At 37.5% G+C, this 12,091-nt stretch overlaps 2 protein-coding genes across 8 annotated transcripts; one reads left to right on the top strand and one right to left on the bottom strand.

Moving 5' to 3' along the window:
- The first annotated feature begins 39 nt into the window (after positions 1–39).
- LOC139104391 (SET and MYND domain-containing protein 4) lies at positions 40–5,478 on the top strand. Its single transcript, XM_070659841.1, has 7 exons — positions 40–343; positions 412–955; positions 1,148–1,473; positions 1,587–1,795; positions 1,926–2,050; positions 2,153–2,362; positions 2,486–5,478. The coding sequence occupies exons 1-7, from the start codon at positions 40–42 to the stop codon at positions 2,805–2,807; spliced, it is 2,040 nt and encodes a 679-aa protein (XP_070515942.1). The 3' UTR covers positions 2,808–5,478.
- Positions 4,903–11,860, bottom strand: LOC139104394 (RNA-binding protein 1-like). 7 transcript variants are annotated; one of them, XM_070659848.1, is made up of 7 exons: positions 11,711–11,860; positions 11,066–11,278; positions 10,868–10,960; positions 9,986–10,033; positions 9,755–9,802; positions 5,811–5,897; positions 4,903–5,512 (listed from the first exon to the last, which is right to left on the bottom strand). In XM_070659848.1, the coding sequence occupies exons 2-7, from the start codon at positions 11,272–11,274 to the stop codon at positions 5,509–5,511; spliced, it is 489 nt and encodes a 162-aa protein (XP_070515949.1). In that variant the 5' UTR covers positions 11,275–11,278; positions 11,711–11,860; the 3' UTR covers positions 4,903–5,508. The 7 variants fall into 7 exon arrangements, with proteins under 7 accessions (XP_070515949.1, XP_070515951.1, XP_070515953.1 ...); XM_070659850.1 differs by lacking the exon at positions 9,986–10,033; XM_070659847.1 differs by lacking the exon at positions 4,903–5,512 and having other exon boundaries at positions 5,804–5,897.
- Between the last annotated feature and the right edge of the window lie 231 nt (positions 11,861–12,091).

The raw sequence follows: 12,091 nt of genomic DNA, 5'->3' as shown, positions 1-12,091 counted from the left end.
AATTTTTAATTGTCATTACGTATCAATATCTTTAAAAATATGTCGAGAAGTGAGCCAGAAATTGGCGAGTTTTTTCGCTCGAATTTGTTAGTGGTAAGAAAGGTGATTCGACAGCAAGATTTTAAAAAGTTTACCGCTCTCGAATCTAACGCTGAGAGGGTGGCATTTATTTTGAGCTACTCCGAAGCTTACCAATTGCCTCTGGAAGTGAAGAATCCTATGGTCAAAGATAACGACGGTGCTATTCGATTGAAAGATATCGGAAATAAATTTTTTGGCCGCGGCGAATTCACTAAAGCCTTGGAGACGTATTCTAACGCGGTCCTCCTAGCGCCATTAACAGGTAGACACATACATATAACACTTTGTACAATCTTTGTTTTAAAAAATGCGAAACGTTTGAATGTTTAGAACTAAGTATTATTCTGGCAAATCGCTCGGCTACGTTATACCACTTGGAGCGTTATGAATACGCGTTGGAAGACATCGAGGAAGCCACGCGACTCGGCTATCCAAAGGATCTTTCCTATAAGCTCGAAGAGCGTCGGGCTAGGTGCTTATTGGGTATGAAAAAACACGACGAGGCCGTTGTGGCATTCAGGCATGCTCTCCAGGCTCTGGACGACGCCAGAATGTCCTTAGAACGTAAGCAGAAATTCGAGGCTGACATCAGAGTGATGCTCGCCGTAATGGATAAGGGTAAACAGCTCAATGAGGCCGCTATGAAGAATCTATCGAAAATTCACAACAGGCAGAAGCCTAACGTACATTCGGAAGACAAGTTTATACCCGTGAAAAAAAGGAATCCTTTGTATCCCGCCTGCAGCAAAGCAGTAGAGATTAAGGACGAGGGAGGTGACGTGGGGAGACACGCTGTGGCGACCAGAGAAATAGCACCCGGCGAGATCGTGATTGTCGAACGACCACATTGTAAATTTTTGTTGGCGGAAAATAGGTATATTGAAAAATTACGATTAACTCGATCACAGTTTCATAGATCTCTCTTGCCGTTATTCAGATATCAAAGCTTTTATTTTTAATTATTATTCTTTTATCGACAGTTTTCCTAAAATGTAATTTAGACTAAACTGTTTAGAGTTGTATGAAAATTACGTTGTGACTAATGTGTGTACGTTTTATTTTCCAGGCTCACGCATTGTCACCTGTGCTTCGCGAGAATATTTGTGCCGATACCGGCGGCATGTCACACCTGCAGCTGCGTCGCGTATTGCAGCCGCCGGTGCAGAGATGCGGATGCCCAAGTGCATTCGCGGGAGTGCAAGCTATTGCCGGCCTTGTGGCACTCGAAAACCTCAATCACGTGCTTCCTGGCCCTAAGAGCGATTACGCGAAGACCTTTCGAGGAAACTATGAAGCTAAAGGAACGTCTCAGAGATTTTAAAAGTATGCCGAAGATTTCCGCAGAGAATCCGTACAGAGGGGACGACTACTCGACTACTTTTTACAACTTAGGTAATTAATTAAACAAAGAAAAAAAAATTTAACATCTTTCTATACAAAGATCTGCGTATTTGTAACAATCGCGATAAAGATATTAAAAAAAAAAAAATTATATATTTCAACAGTTACTCACGAAGACAAAAGATTGCCCGAGGATATTTTTCACAGAGCCTACATGGCAGCCTGGTTATTCAGATTATTAAGAATCGGTGAATATTTGTCGGAAAATGTGAAAACCATTGATTCAGCGGACAGTAAATTATCGGATGAAGAACTATTTATCGCAGGACTGCTGTTGCACAATTTGCAATTATTGCAGTTTAACTCGCACGAGGTAAGAAATATTTTTCACTCACCGATTCGATGTGTAGTGGCGGAGTTGTACGGCCATTGCTTTGACGATTCTGTAACATAAGAACGAAGCATTTGAATTACAAAGCTTGATTCCATAATTCGCTTTATAGATTTCAGAACTAATAAGACCGAAGGGGGAGAAAACGCTCGCTAAAGCAAAGAGCATGTTTATAGGAGGCGGAGTTTATCCTACGGTGGCGATGCTGAATCACTCTTGCAATCCCGGTGTAATTCGGTAAATATTAAATCCCTACTTCCCCGTTAATAAATTTCGTTATTACTATTGACTGAATAAATTTAATTAAAATGTAAAATAATATTTTATTTTTATATCAAGGTATTTCATCGGCACCACCATGATCGTTCGTGCTATTCGTACAATTGGCGCGGGTGAAGAGATCTCTGAAAATTACGGTCCCATTTTTACGACCATGCCCGAGAGCGAGCGAAAAAGAAAATTAAGAGTGCAATATTGGTTCGATTGTAATTGCGAGGCATGCTCGGGACATTGGCCGCTTCTCGATGAATTGGATCCAACAGTACTTAGGTATTTATTAACTATCTCAACTACTAATATTGTTCTTCGATTGTGGTAATTATCAAATTATCTTATTTTATTGGAAACTTATCGTTAATTTCACCATTATATCGTTTCTTTTTTTTCTTTAAGATTTAAATGTGAGACAGGACCATCCTGCGGTAACGTTTTATTAGTACGAAGCGATACAAACGAGTTCATGATCGGATGCGCAAAATGTGGCAAAAGTACAAATATTCTGAAGGGTTTAAAGATCTTGCAGGATACAGATGCACTTTTCAGAACTGCCTCGACTAATCTCGAACAAGGCCAAAATGAGCAGGCATTAAAAGCATATTTGGAAATTCTAAAGCTGCTGGATGAAACTCTAGCATTGCCTATAAAAGATTATCACGTTTGTCAGCAAGGAGTCAGATTGTGCTCCCTCGCTTTAGGCAATGTAGCTTACGTCTAATCGTAGAATTGTTAAAATTTTTTGCCGTTCTCTACTTTAAATTAAAAGAAAAAAAAAACGTAACATTTTCCGGAGCTAAGTATAATAAAGGTAATAAATTTTTCTCTATTTTTATATTAAAGTCTTTACAAAGACATTACATAAAGAAACTTTAAAATCAAAAAATATAGTAAGTATAAAGTTTTATAAATTTTTATATCAATTGCTGTCTATTTAATTTTACTTTAAACAAAATTAAATTTATATTATAATTCTCGAATACAAAAAAACGTCCGCGTACACACATACCAATTTAGAAATTATTCTTACTCGCTTTATTATCTCTTTAAAATTTTAAGTAATTAATTATTAAATTAATTATTAAATTTACCTCCAAGCTGCTCCATCGTCGTCCGACGTCGAGTCCGATGTCTCCGTCTCCTGCGTTCCCTTCCGCTCTTGTCCGTTCCCCAGGTTTCTCTCCGCTTTTCCGCGCTGATCTGCTCACAGGTTTCACTCAACCTCTTCTTCGCTTCTTTCTTCAACGCATATGCATACACTCGCGAATACGCGGATTAACTGCCCCTCAATCAAATAAGAAAAACGCGGATAAGACACTACTAATAACCGCGTTAAAACTTGCCGTTGTACGATTCGTTCGTCGAAGGTTCATCGCCGCGCAGCCTTAACTTTCCAAATATCTCCGATCGATCGAGAAAATCTAAGCCTCGTACAAATTATGATTCTTACCCGCGTCGTGTCGAGGAATCGCGTTGGCGATCGCCGCAAGAGATCGTCGATGCAGAATACAAGTCCCGATGCCGCGCAAGTTAGCCCTTCGTTGAATGCGGTCATGATTCTTTCGAGCGCGTCTCTCGTGAAGTTGCCTTCGGCCGATACTACGTTGCCGCGTGACGTATGCGATACTCGCGAAGATCCGATCAAATGATGTAGGTGAACTAGTCTAACAAACCGAATCCGTCTCTCGAAACTTAGAATTATAATCGTAGGGTCACGAAAGAAGAATAATTGCGCCCTCGTTTTCATTATCTGTTGCCGCGAGCGCCGAAAGAATGCGAGACGATGACTCGGCCCTCAGCAACCGAGTCCGAGCACTCGCGACGAGACGTGGCGTATTTTTCCCGATGACGCTGCTAGTAGCGCGAAATCTTACTGCCTGAAATATAACTTCGTCGATACAGCTTCCGCGTATTTCAGAAACTCGTATGCAGAAACCCGCCGGCGATAGTTGAAGCGTCGCTCAAGCTCAGATTCACGGAGAAGGCCCGCGAACTTGCCACGAAAATTCTTAATTTTACGAACGACTGGCGCCATCTCGCAAGCGCGTCTCTAAATCCATCGCGAACGACACGCTAAGCGCGGCGGAATTATTTGAAATGAGGGATATTCGAACATCGATGCGTGTACTAATTTCTAAAAATTTTTGTTACGTAATTTACAATGTTTTAATCGCGGATATTATTCGTCTACTGATATTCGAACGAGTTAGTAGCGATGACCGTCGAGTTACTGCTCTCGATTCGATTAAAAATAAATATTAAATTGCCGATTCAAATAACTTACATAATAGGCATCTGCGGTACGTCGATTGTTAATAACAATGCCTTCTACATTTCACGTACGGTTAAAGCGATCAGGAACGTTATTTAAAGTGCCGTACGATTTTTCAGACGAATATTCGTGCGCGTGCGAGTTCAATCACTCGTGTATTCGCAGGTGTTGTGATGAACAGGAACACGGAAGCTAAGGAGGCGACCAGGGAAAGGTATCGGGCAACAGAACAGCAACTGTAAAGTGATTAAAATTATTTATTAGTTAAAATTTAATTTTTCATCAAAAACAGAAAATGTACCTAAAAGAAAACTTTAATGCAATATTTTTTCAATTTTTTATTCACATTTTTTATAATTATTGGAATCAGTATTATAAGTATAGTGTAAGAAATGTGTGCATGTGTGTTTTAGTATTTCAGCCAGTTTGATCTCTGTTCTCTTGACGCTAATTTTATATGTCAAATCTTTTGCTGTTCTACTTTTGTTCAGCACACTTCGTCGAGATCTGTGTCTCTTGGTGCAATAAAGTTAATTTGAGTGAATTTAGCACATCTATAAGTTTATTCGTGTCTCAAAACTCCAAGTACAAGTCAAATAAACAATACGTTGAAGCACATTATTTTTCATCCTCTTGTACTTTTGTAATACAATGAATAATTATTGATTTATATATAATTATGAATAATTATTAATCAAATGTCTTAAAAGTAATATTCAGATTTATATAGTTGCTTTATAAGTAGCACACTTTTTAATGTAATTAATTGATTGTGGCGCAGTTGTTCAATAATATGTGTTATATGTGCATCAATACTGCTTATGTCAATATGCGTACATGTATCATAGTGAAACAAGTATATGGCTTACAAACTAAACTCACATTTTCCAAAGTGTCTTTTACTCCGCTCCTTTTTGTATTTTTATTATGGTCACATATTCTCGGACGCGGACGTGTTGCATGTGGTATGTATGTGTGGTTAATAATCACTGTATTATTATGTACATACAAAATTGTTTCACGCTATATTTCAATTTCGTTTTCTTTTCGTCTTCCATCTGGTACATAAAACGGTCCGTTTTTTTGTTTTTTTTTTTCGTTTTTCTCTTTCTATCTACTTCTCTCTCTTTTTCTCCTCAACTTTTAGCATCTAACTGCAATTAGATAAAGAACATAAGGTTTAGATAAAAGGGTGATACATAGTTAAGCAGGCAAATTTTTCTTTCTTTTTCACCGCGCGCGAACATTGAATTTCTTGCTGTATAATTTTAAGGAATTTTTTCTTGCTAAGTAACCAATTGTCATTAAAAATTTTCAGATTCGAGCGGGTATTTTTTTATTAATTTATTCTATTACATTGGTTTTTTTTCTTTTATATTAAAAAAAAAATTTGCTCTTTTCTTTTCTTTCTAACTTTATGTTTCTTTTAATTAGCAGAGTTAATATTAATACCGTCTGTCACGGGAATCCGAACGCGAGCGACGATCTCGGCTGCGGCTCCGACTCAATGATCTCCTGCGAGGGCTGCGAGATCTCGACCTAAAAAATTAAAGGCAGTTTGAAATCAATTTAATTTTAATGTAATAGACAAGATTATTAGAACACGTCACTTCGCTCCGTAATAAATCTTAAACGGATTGATAATTAGGAGCAAATAATTGCATTAAATAATGAATCAATATTGCAATTTCTTTTTTTTAACAACTATTTCGTAATATTATTTGTTTTAAGTTAACATTTAATGTTATTACATCGATGAAAAAAAATGTTAATTATTATATTAGAATAAGCAATCGTTTAAAATGTTACTACTGTCAAAATAATGATAATTATTGTTCATTAATATACTATTTTCAAATAATATTGATCATGATTTTAATTGTTACTCAAATAATTTTATATTAACATTAAAAATTGCTAATTCATGATTACTTACTAACAGAATTTATGCAATTTTGTATTTTGTAATAATTACTTATGTATCACTTTACTGAAGCACTAGCAGTTTAAATTAAATGACGCTGAAATAACACTTTATTCGAGATGGAGCAGAGTAACGTGACCGAACACAGATACGGAAAATCATCGCAAGACAACTGTAAGAGAATTAGGATTAACTAGTTCCTAGTTTACCTAAAGGATGATGTATTAAATCTATAGTTAGACACGATTAATAATGAATTAATACAAAATGATGTCTCACCAATCGAATGCGAAACCAATCAAAAAAAAAAGTAGAGGATTAACTTTAGTAGTAAAATCATTAAACTTTATCAGTAAATGTTACATCTCGATATAGATCGATTTTATTTATATTAGACGTGTCGGCTGAGAGTTCTTTAAAATACACGTCTATTGTAATTCATAAAAATTATTTTATAAAAATGCATTCAATAAACTTCATTTTTAATCAAATCCATTAATTTATAAAACTTGTGTATGTAACATAAACTCTTTGAAACATCAGACAGAACTCTTTGCCGAAACGATCATCAATTCAAAACAAGAATAAAGAAAAAAAAACTAAAAAAAAAAAAAAAAATTAGATACATATTTAAAAAAAAAAATAAAAGTAGAAATAGAGATAAAAAATCTTTGAAAATCGGTGAAATACCAGACAACTGTGAACATGTAGTGGTAGTTGGTGGTGGTAGTTGGTTGGTGGGTGGTGGTGGGATGGTGTGTAGTAGGTGGTGATCATTTCGCTTATTTTGCGTGATCATTTCGCTCGGAGTCGAAGGTCGAGAAGATCTCTCTGTGGCAACTCTCGCGCGCTCAGTTGTTGTTGCGGCTAACACACGTCCCTAATTGATGGTCGACGAGTACTGGCAGTAGCAGTAGTGGTAGAGGTAGCAGTAGCAGTAATACTAGTGGCAGTAGCAGTGGCAGAATAGAAACGTCGGTCTCGAAACGACGAACAGTCGGGAAGACAGTCGATCGTAGTCAAATGAAGAGTCGCGCCGGTGGACAGAATTACTGTACAGACGACTTAACTCTTTTTATTTTTTTTTTTTGCTTTTTTTTGTTTATATTATATAGTTTGTATCGCGATTGGTTCACGAACTGATGGTGGCAGCCGGTTGTGGGTGACATTTTTCTCACGGTGGCGAATTTTGTTTTTGATGATTGATTCGATGTGTGCTGCCGTCCCCCGTCTAGAGCTGAGACGAAGAGTTGAAGAAGGTGGATCACAACACCCGGTGATCAGTCGATTGGTGGTTGGTGGTTGATAGTGGTAATAGTGGTAGTGACGGTGGTGGTTGGTGGGTGGTAGTGACGGTGGTGTTCGTGGAAGAGTAGTAGTAGTAACAGTAGTGGTGATCGAAAGGAATAATCTCGTAGTAGAGCGACGGATATTCTTTCTTTTCTGATTCAAAACGATTTTTGTGATGCAACGACAGACAGGGGTAGGGGGACAGCAACGAAAAAGGCAACGTTTTGGCTCTTTTTTTTTTTCTTTTTTTTTCCGAAGGTAGCAGTCTCGGGCACTGGCGGTACTCCGGCAGCGGCGACGACGCACGGAAACTGTTGTTTTCGGTCGTTGCGCCGTTGGGTGCAGTGTGCACGTCGCAACACCACAACGCACAACATCGACGGGCGACGTGACGTGACGTGACGTGACGTGACGTGACAGACGTACGGACGGCTTCCTATATATTCGGTGACTTGGTGGTGACTGATGGTGACTTGGTTGGGAAGTTAGTGGGCAGGCAGGCATATTTTTTTGTTCAGTTTGGTTCGATTGACGATTGCGAGACTGACGATTCGCTTTTTTTTCCGTTCGCGTACGCATACGCTTTTTTCACGGCGGCTGTAGAAGTAGTAGCAGTAGTAGTAGTAGTAGTAGTAGTAGAAGTAGTAGTAGTGGCGGGGAGACGAGCAGAGCTAGGAGCTGACGCTGGTAGAATCTGCAAACGTCAGTTTTAGCAATATAATCATCAACGTTATCATACTCCTGGCCACTATCGCGTATCTTTTATGTTTCAGTTCCCCCCCCCCCTTCCGTTTTTTTTTTCCGTGAACTTTTATTTCGAGGAAAAAAAAATTAATTGCAAATTGGGATGAATGTATAATTGCACCGCGCGCTCGCTTCTCGCCGTTCTCACCGATCAGGTCTTTGCTTTCTTTCGTCCTAGACTGCCCACTCGAGTACATACGAAAAAAAAAATATATAAAAAAAAAAGTAAGGAAGGACCTTTCTGTGCTTTCGTGCTGATTAATTCGGATATCTATACATATGATGGATGTATACACTTGCTTTCTTAAGCACCACATTCTCGTCGCTACGCATTAAGCATGTGCTATGTTAACTATCTTGAAATAAATTAATACTGTAAATTTAGATTCACGCTAATTAATTTTTATGCTCAAAGTATTGCGTGCCTTATCCATGCCGCGGTGCGTGTGCGATGAGATGTGATGAAAGTAACGTTCGTTTAATTCTTAACTTCTGCTAATATAAGAAGCCCTGATAAGCAGCAAAAATATATATTATTTCTATTCGAGATTGAGATATATACCCTTTAATATAATAAAAATGTTATTTCGTTTATAATAAACGGATAATTAATTAAAACTCGATATTTAACAAAGGAGATATTAATCTAAAATGTAAAAATTTATGTTTATAAAAAAATAATTACTATCAATACTAAAAATAAATCCGTTTTCGTAATTTTAGCTATCTCATAAAAGTTTTTAACAACTGCAAACGTACCACGCACGAAACTATGTATTCAATTTTATTTCCCTTGCTGCTTGCTAACATTAGACACCACGTTCCCTTATATTAAAAAGTAAAATCAATAATTGCGCGCTTAGCAAGCCCATGTTTGTAATTCCGAAGCTACCACGCACTTCTAAAATTCATGCTCTTACTTCTGCCTTTTAATCGCGCTATTTTTATCTATCTGTTCTTTCCTCATTTTCGTCTACCATCGCACAGTTCGTTAAGTTCTGTCCTCCCACTTTCAACTCGTTTGTCGATCAAGATCTGCCGAAATCATGATCGACTAGTCTCTAAGATAGTCAATTTTTCTAAGTTTTAACCGCTTATAAAGAGAACGATGATGAAAAAATATATATAACAAAATTAATTCTATTAAAATTTGATTAATTAATTTGTCGTTTTTTTTTCCTTTTGTCAACGTTGCCAATTAAGTAAATTCCATCATCGTTCTTCACCTTCAAACACCTAACGAATAAAATGACTACTCTCTCATGATATAAACGTATAAACACGTGCAATATGTGTAATATATGTACTACACGAATCTAAGCAATACTTATACCTACTGATTGCCCATCCCATTTCGCCAGGATCGTAGATTCTGAAAACCATTGCGAAGCGAGATGCGAAAGTAGTAGAACGCGGATTAAAAAAAAAAGTTCATTACCTGGAATAGCGACTAGTCAATGATCTCCGTGGACTTCTTGACCAGGATCTACAAAAAATTAAAAAAAAACTAATGTATGTCTGCCAAGTATTTTGCCAGTGATAGCCTCGCGTCACGTTTTGATTTTCATTAGTACCTGAAAATTTTCGGCGAGATGGAACAGAAAGAAAAAAAAAAACGGATTTATTTGTAAAAAGGAAATCGGAAGTTAAAAGGAGTGGGAAGTCTTACCTCGGGTAATGACCCAGAGATTTCCTACGAGGGCTGCGCGACCGGGACCTACAAATTTATTAAAGAAAAGAAACAGATATATCGCACGTAAATCCAATTGTTTGCTAAAGCGTATGAATAAGAACGTTACAATGGAGCAGGAAAAAAAATAAAAAAATAAAAAAATAAAATACGACCAATAACACCCAAATTGAGTACTAAAAAAAAAAGAATTGTAAGAAATCTTTAAAACATTTTAAGTACGTTAAATGAATATAATTAATATTTTACAATTTCTTACACTCTTTTATTTTAGTACACAAAAATTGTAAAATCGAGTAGTGCAATATTTCCCTGTTCGCGAACATGCAGGGTGGATTTAGCCGCGTTCTGGCTAATCCTCAGAATTACCCTTTTACCATATTCATGCACACTTAACATCTACAGTCTAATCTCTACAAAAGGCCTTATAATAACGTCATTGTGCGGCTTTAATTTAAAACTTGAAGAATTCAACTTGACTATAAACTTGCGAACGTAAACGAAAAAGAGGATTAGCCAGACACAGAAAAATAAAAAAAATTAATAAAATAAAATTTACATGGTAAATATAATTATGTATATATATTAATATATGTATCTATATGCCTAAACAGATATATGGGCTAATATCAATTATCGCGATGATGTGCACGAAGAAGTATTCATTGAGGGGAAGGAAAAAAGACTCGTGCAGAGTTTACTTTGCGAATGAGAGCACACTCTCGCTCCAAAAATTGGAGAGAAGCTCTTTTGCTTCATAAATACCTACGTTCACGAGGAATGCTTAGCCGCGTCACAGCTTTAACGCTTGTATTCACTGTAAAAGTCGCGAATATTACAAAATGACGTGGAATTTCTTACCTGGAATATCGAGGACCTGGTCTACGACCACTGCCACCACGGCGACTTCGTCCGGATGACATCTCAACTCTCACTCTAGTTCCACAGCATCGTCTATAAAACATTCGATAGTCTTAGCTCAAAGTGCACAATTTTACAATATAACGTCGTTCCATATATTTTATCGAAAGATTCTAATATGAGAATTCTTAAACTTACGTTCCGTCCAATCCTCTAACTGCGTCTTCGGCATCTCGCGGATCCTCGAACTCCACAAATGCAAAGCCAGGTGGGTTTCTGGCCACCCATACATTTCTCAATGGACCATACTTACTAAATGCGCTTTCAATCTCATGTTTACTAGCACTGCTACCAAGATTACCAACATAAACCTTGCAAGATAGATCCCACTCACGATAACGAGACATTTTCCTGCAAAGGCACATGTACGTAAGTAACGATATATATAATTTACGTTGGTTATAATTAAACGTGAGAAGAAAAAATTCATATACTCTCGATTAAAAATCGCGCAAAATCGAAAGTAAATAATTTTTTACTGTCGTTTAACTATTTTCTCTTCCAATATCTCCGTTACTCGATTCTTTGTAAAAAATTCGTAATAACGTTATGCGTGTTCTTCTAAAAATTTTTTGCTCCGAATAACTTTTTTCCCCTCAACGCCGCAGTTTTCCCGCCATTTTGTTTTATCGCTCGTCGTGATGTTCGCAATGGATATCGATGTGTCCTCCATAATCTCCGTGCCACCTTTTCTTTCCCGAATTTTCGGTCGTTGCCGGCCAAATAGAACTGATCGGCCAATGCTTCTCGTGGCGATTTATCTGCTAGATAATGTGTACTTACCGGTGGCTTCCTGTATAAGAAATAAACCGCTTAAAACTGCTTGAGAACCGCTCACGTCCACAAAGCGACACACAACACACGTTGGTCAATGAAAAAGGATGTTAGATTGCGCTCGTGTGTCGGGTACGTCCCACGCATGCGCAGCTTCGTTAGCTTCTTATACACGACGCAATGCCGACAGCCAGCTCTACTAACCCTATCAATCTTTTGTTAATATGAAAACGATAAAGACTTGACTAATTGTGCTGTCCCGTTTCACGTTCATATGTCTATGGAGTGTATGTAGTGCAGGCACAGCAGGCTATTATCATTAAGCTGGCCGCACACACTTTTCGTAACAGTAGGAGAAAGGCTTTCGACCAATCGCGTTGCTTAATTTGG

The sequence above is a fragment of the Cardiocondyla obscurior genome, linkage group LG07 (genome assembly GCF_019399895.1).
Source record: "Cardiocondyla obscurior isolate alpha-2009 linkage group LG07, Cobs3.1, whole genome shotgun sequence".
NCBI classification, from domain to species: Eukaryota; Metazoa; Arthropoda; class Insecta; order Hymenoptera; family Formicidae; genus Cardiocondyla; species Cardiocondyla obscurior.
The sequence above is the reverse complement of the archived record's forward strand: the minus strand, read 5'-3'. Positions and strand labels throughout refer to the sequence as shown.

What these genes read in the sequence shown, in the direction of transcription:
- LOC139104394 (XM_070659846.1), bottom strand. Translation starts at nt 11,274, where the DNA reads ATGTCTCGTTATCGTGAGTGGGATCTATCTTGCAAGGTTTATGTTGGT. An exon ending in CCAGGTCCTCGATATTCCAG is followed by an intron (nt 10,034 to 10,867) that starts GTAAGAAATTCC and finishes ATAAATTTGTAG; the next exon opens with GTCCCGGTCGCGCAGCCCTC. An exon ending in TTGACTAGTCGCTATTCCAG is followed by an intron (nt 8,267 to 9,754) that starts GTAATGAACTTT and finishes TGACGTTTGCAG; the next exon opens with ATTCTACCAGCGTCAGCTCC.
- LOC139104391 (XM_070659841.1), top strand. Translation starts at nt 40, where the DNA reads ATGTCGAGAAGTGAGCCAGAAATTGGCGAGTTTTTTCGCTCGAATTTG. An exon ending in CCTCCTAGCGCCATTAACAG is followed by an intron (nt 344 to 411) that starts GTAGACACATAC and finishes TTGAATGTTTAG; the next exon opens with AACTAAGTATTATTCTGGCA. An exon ending in TGCAATCCCGGTGTAATTCG is followed by an intron (nt 2,051 to 2,152) that starts GTAAATATTAAA and finishes TTTTATATCAAG; the next exon opens with GTATTTCATCGGCACCACCA.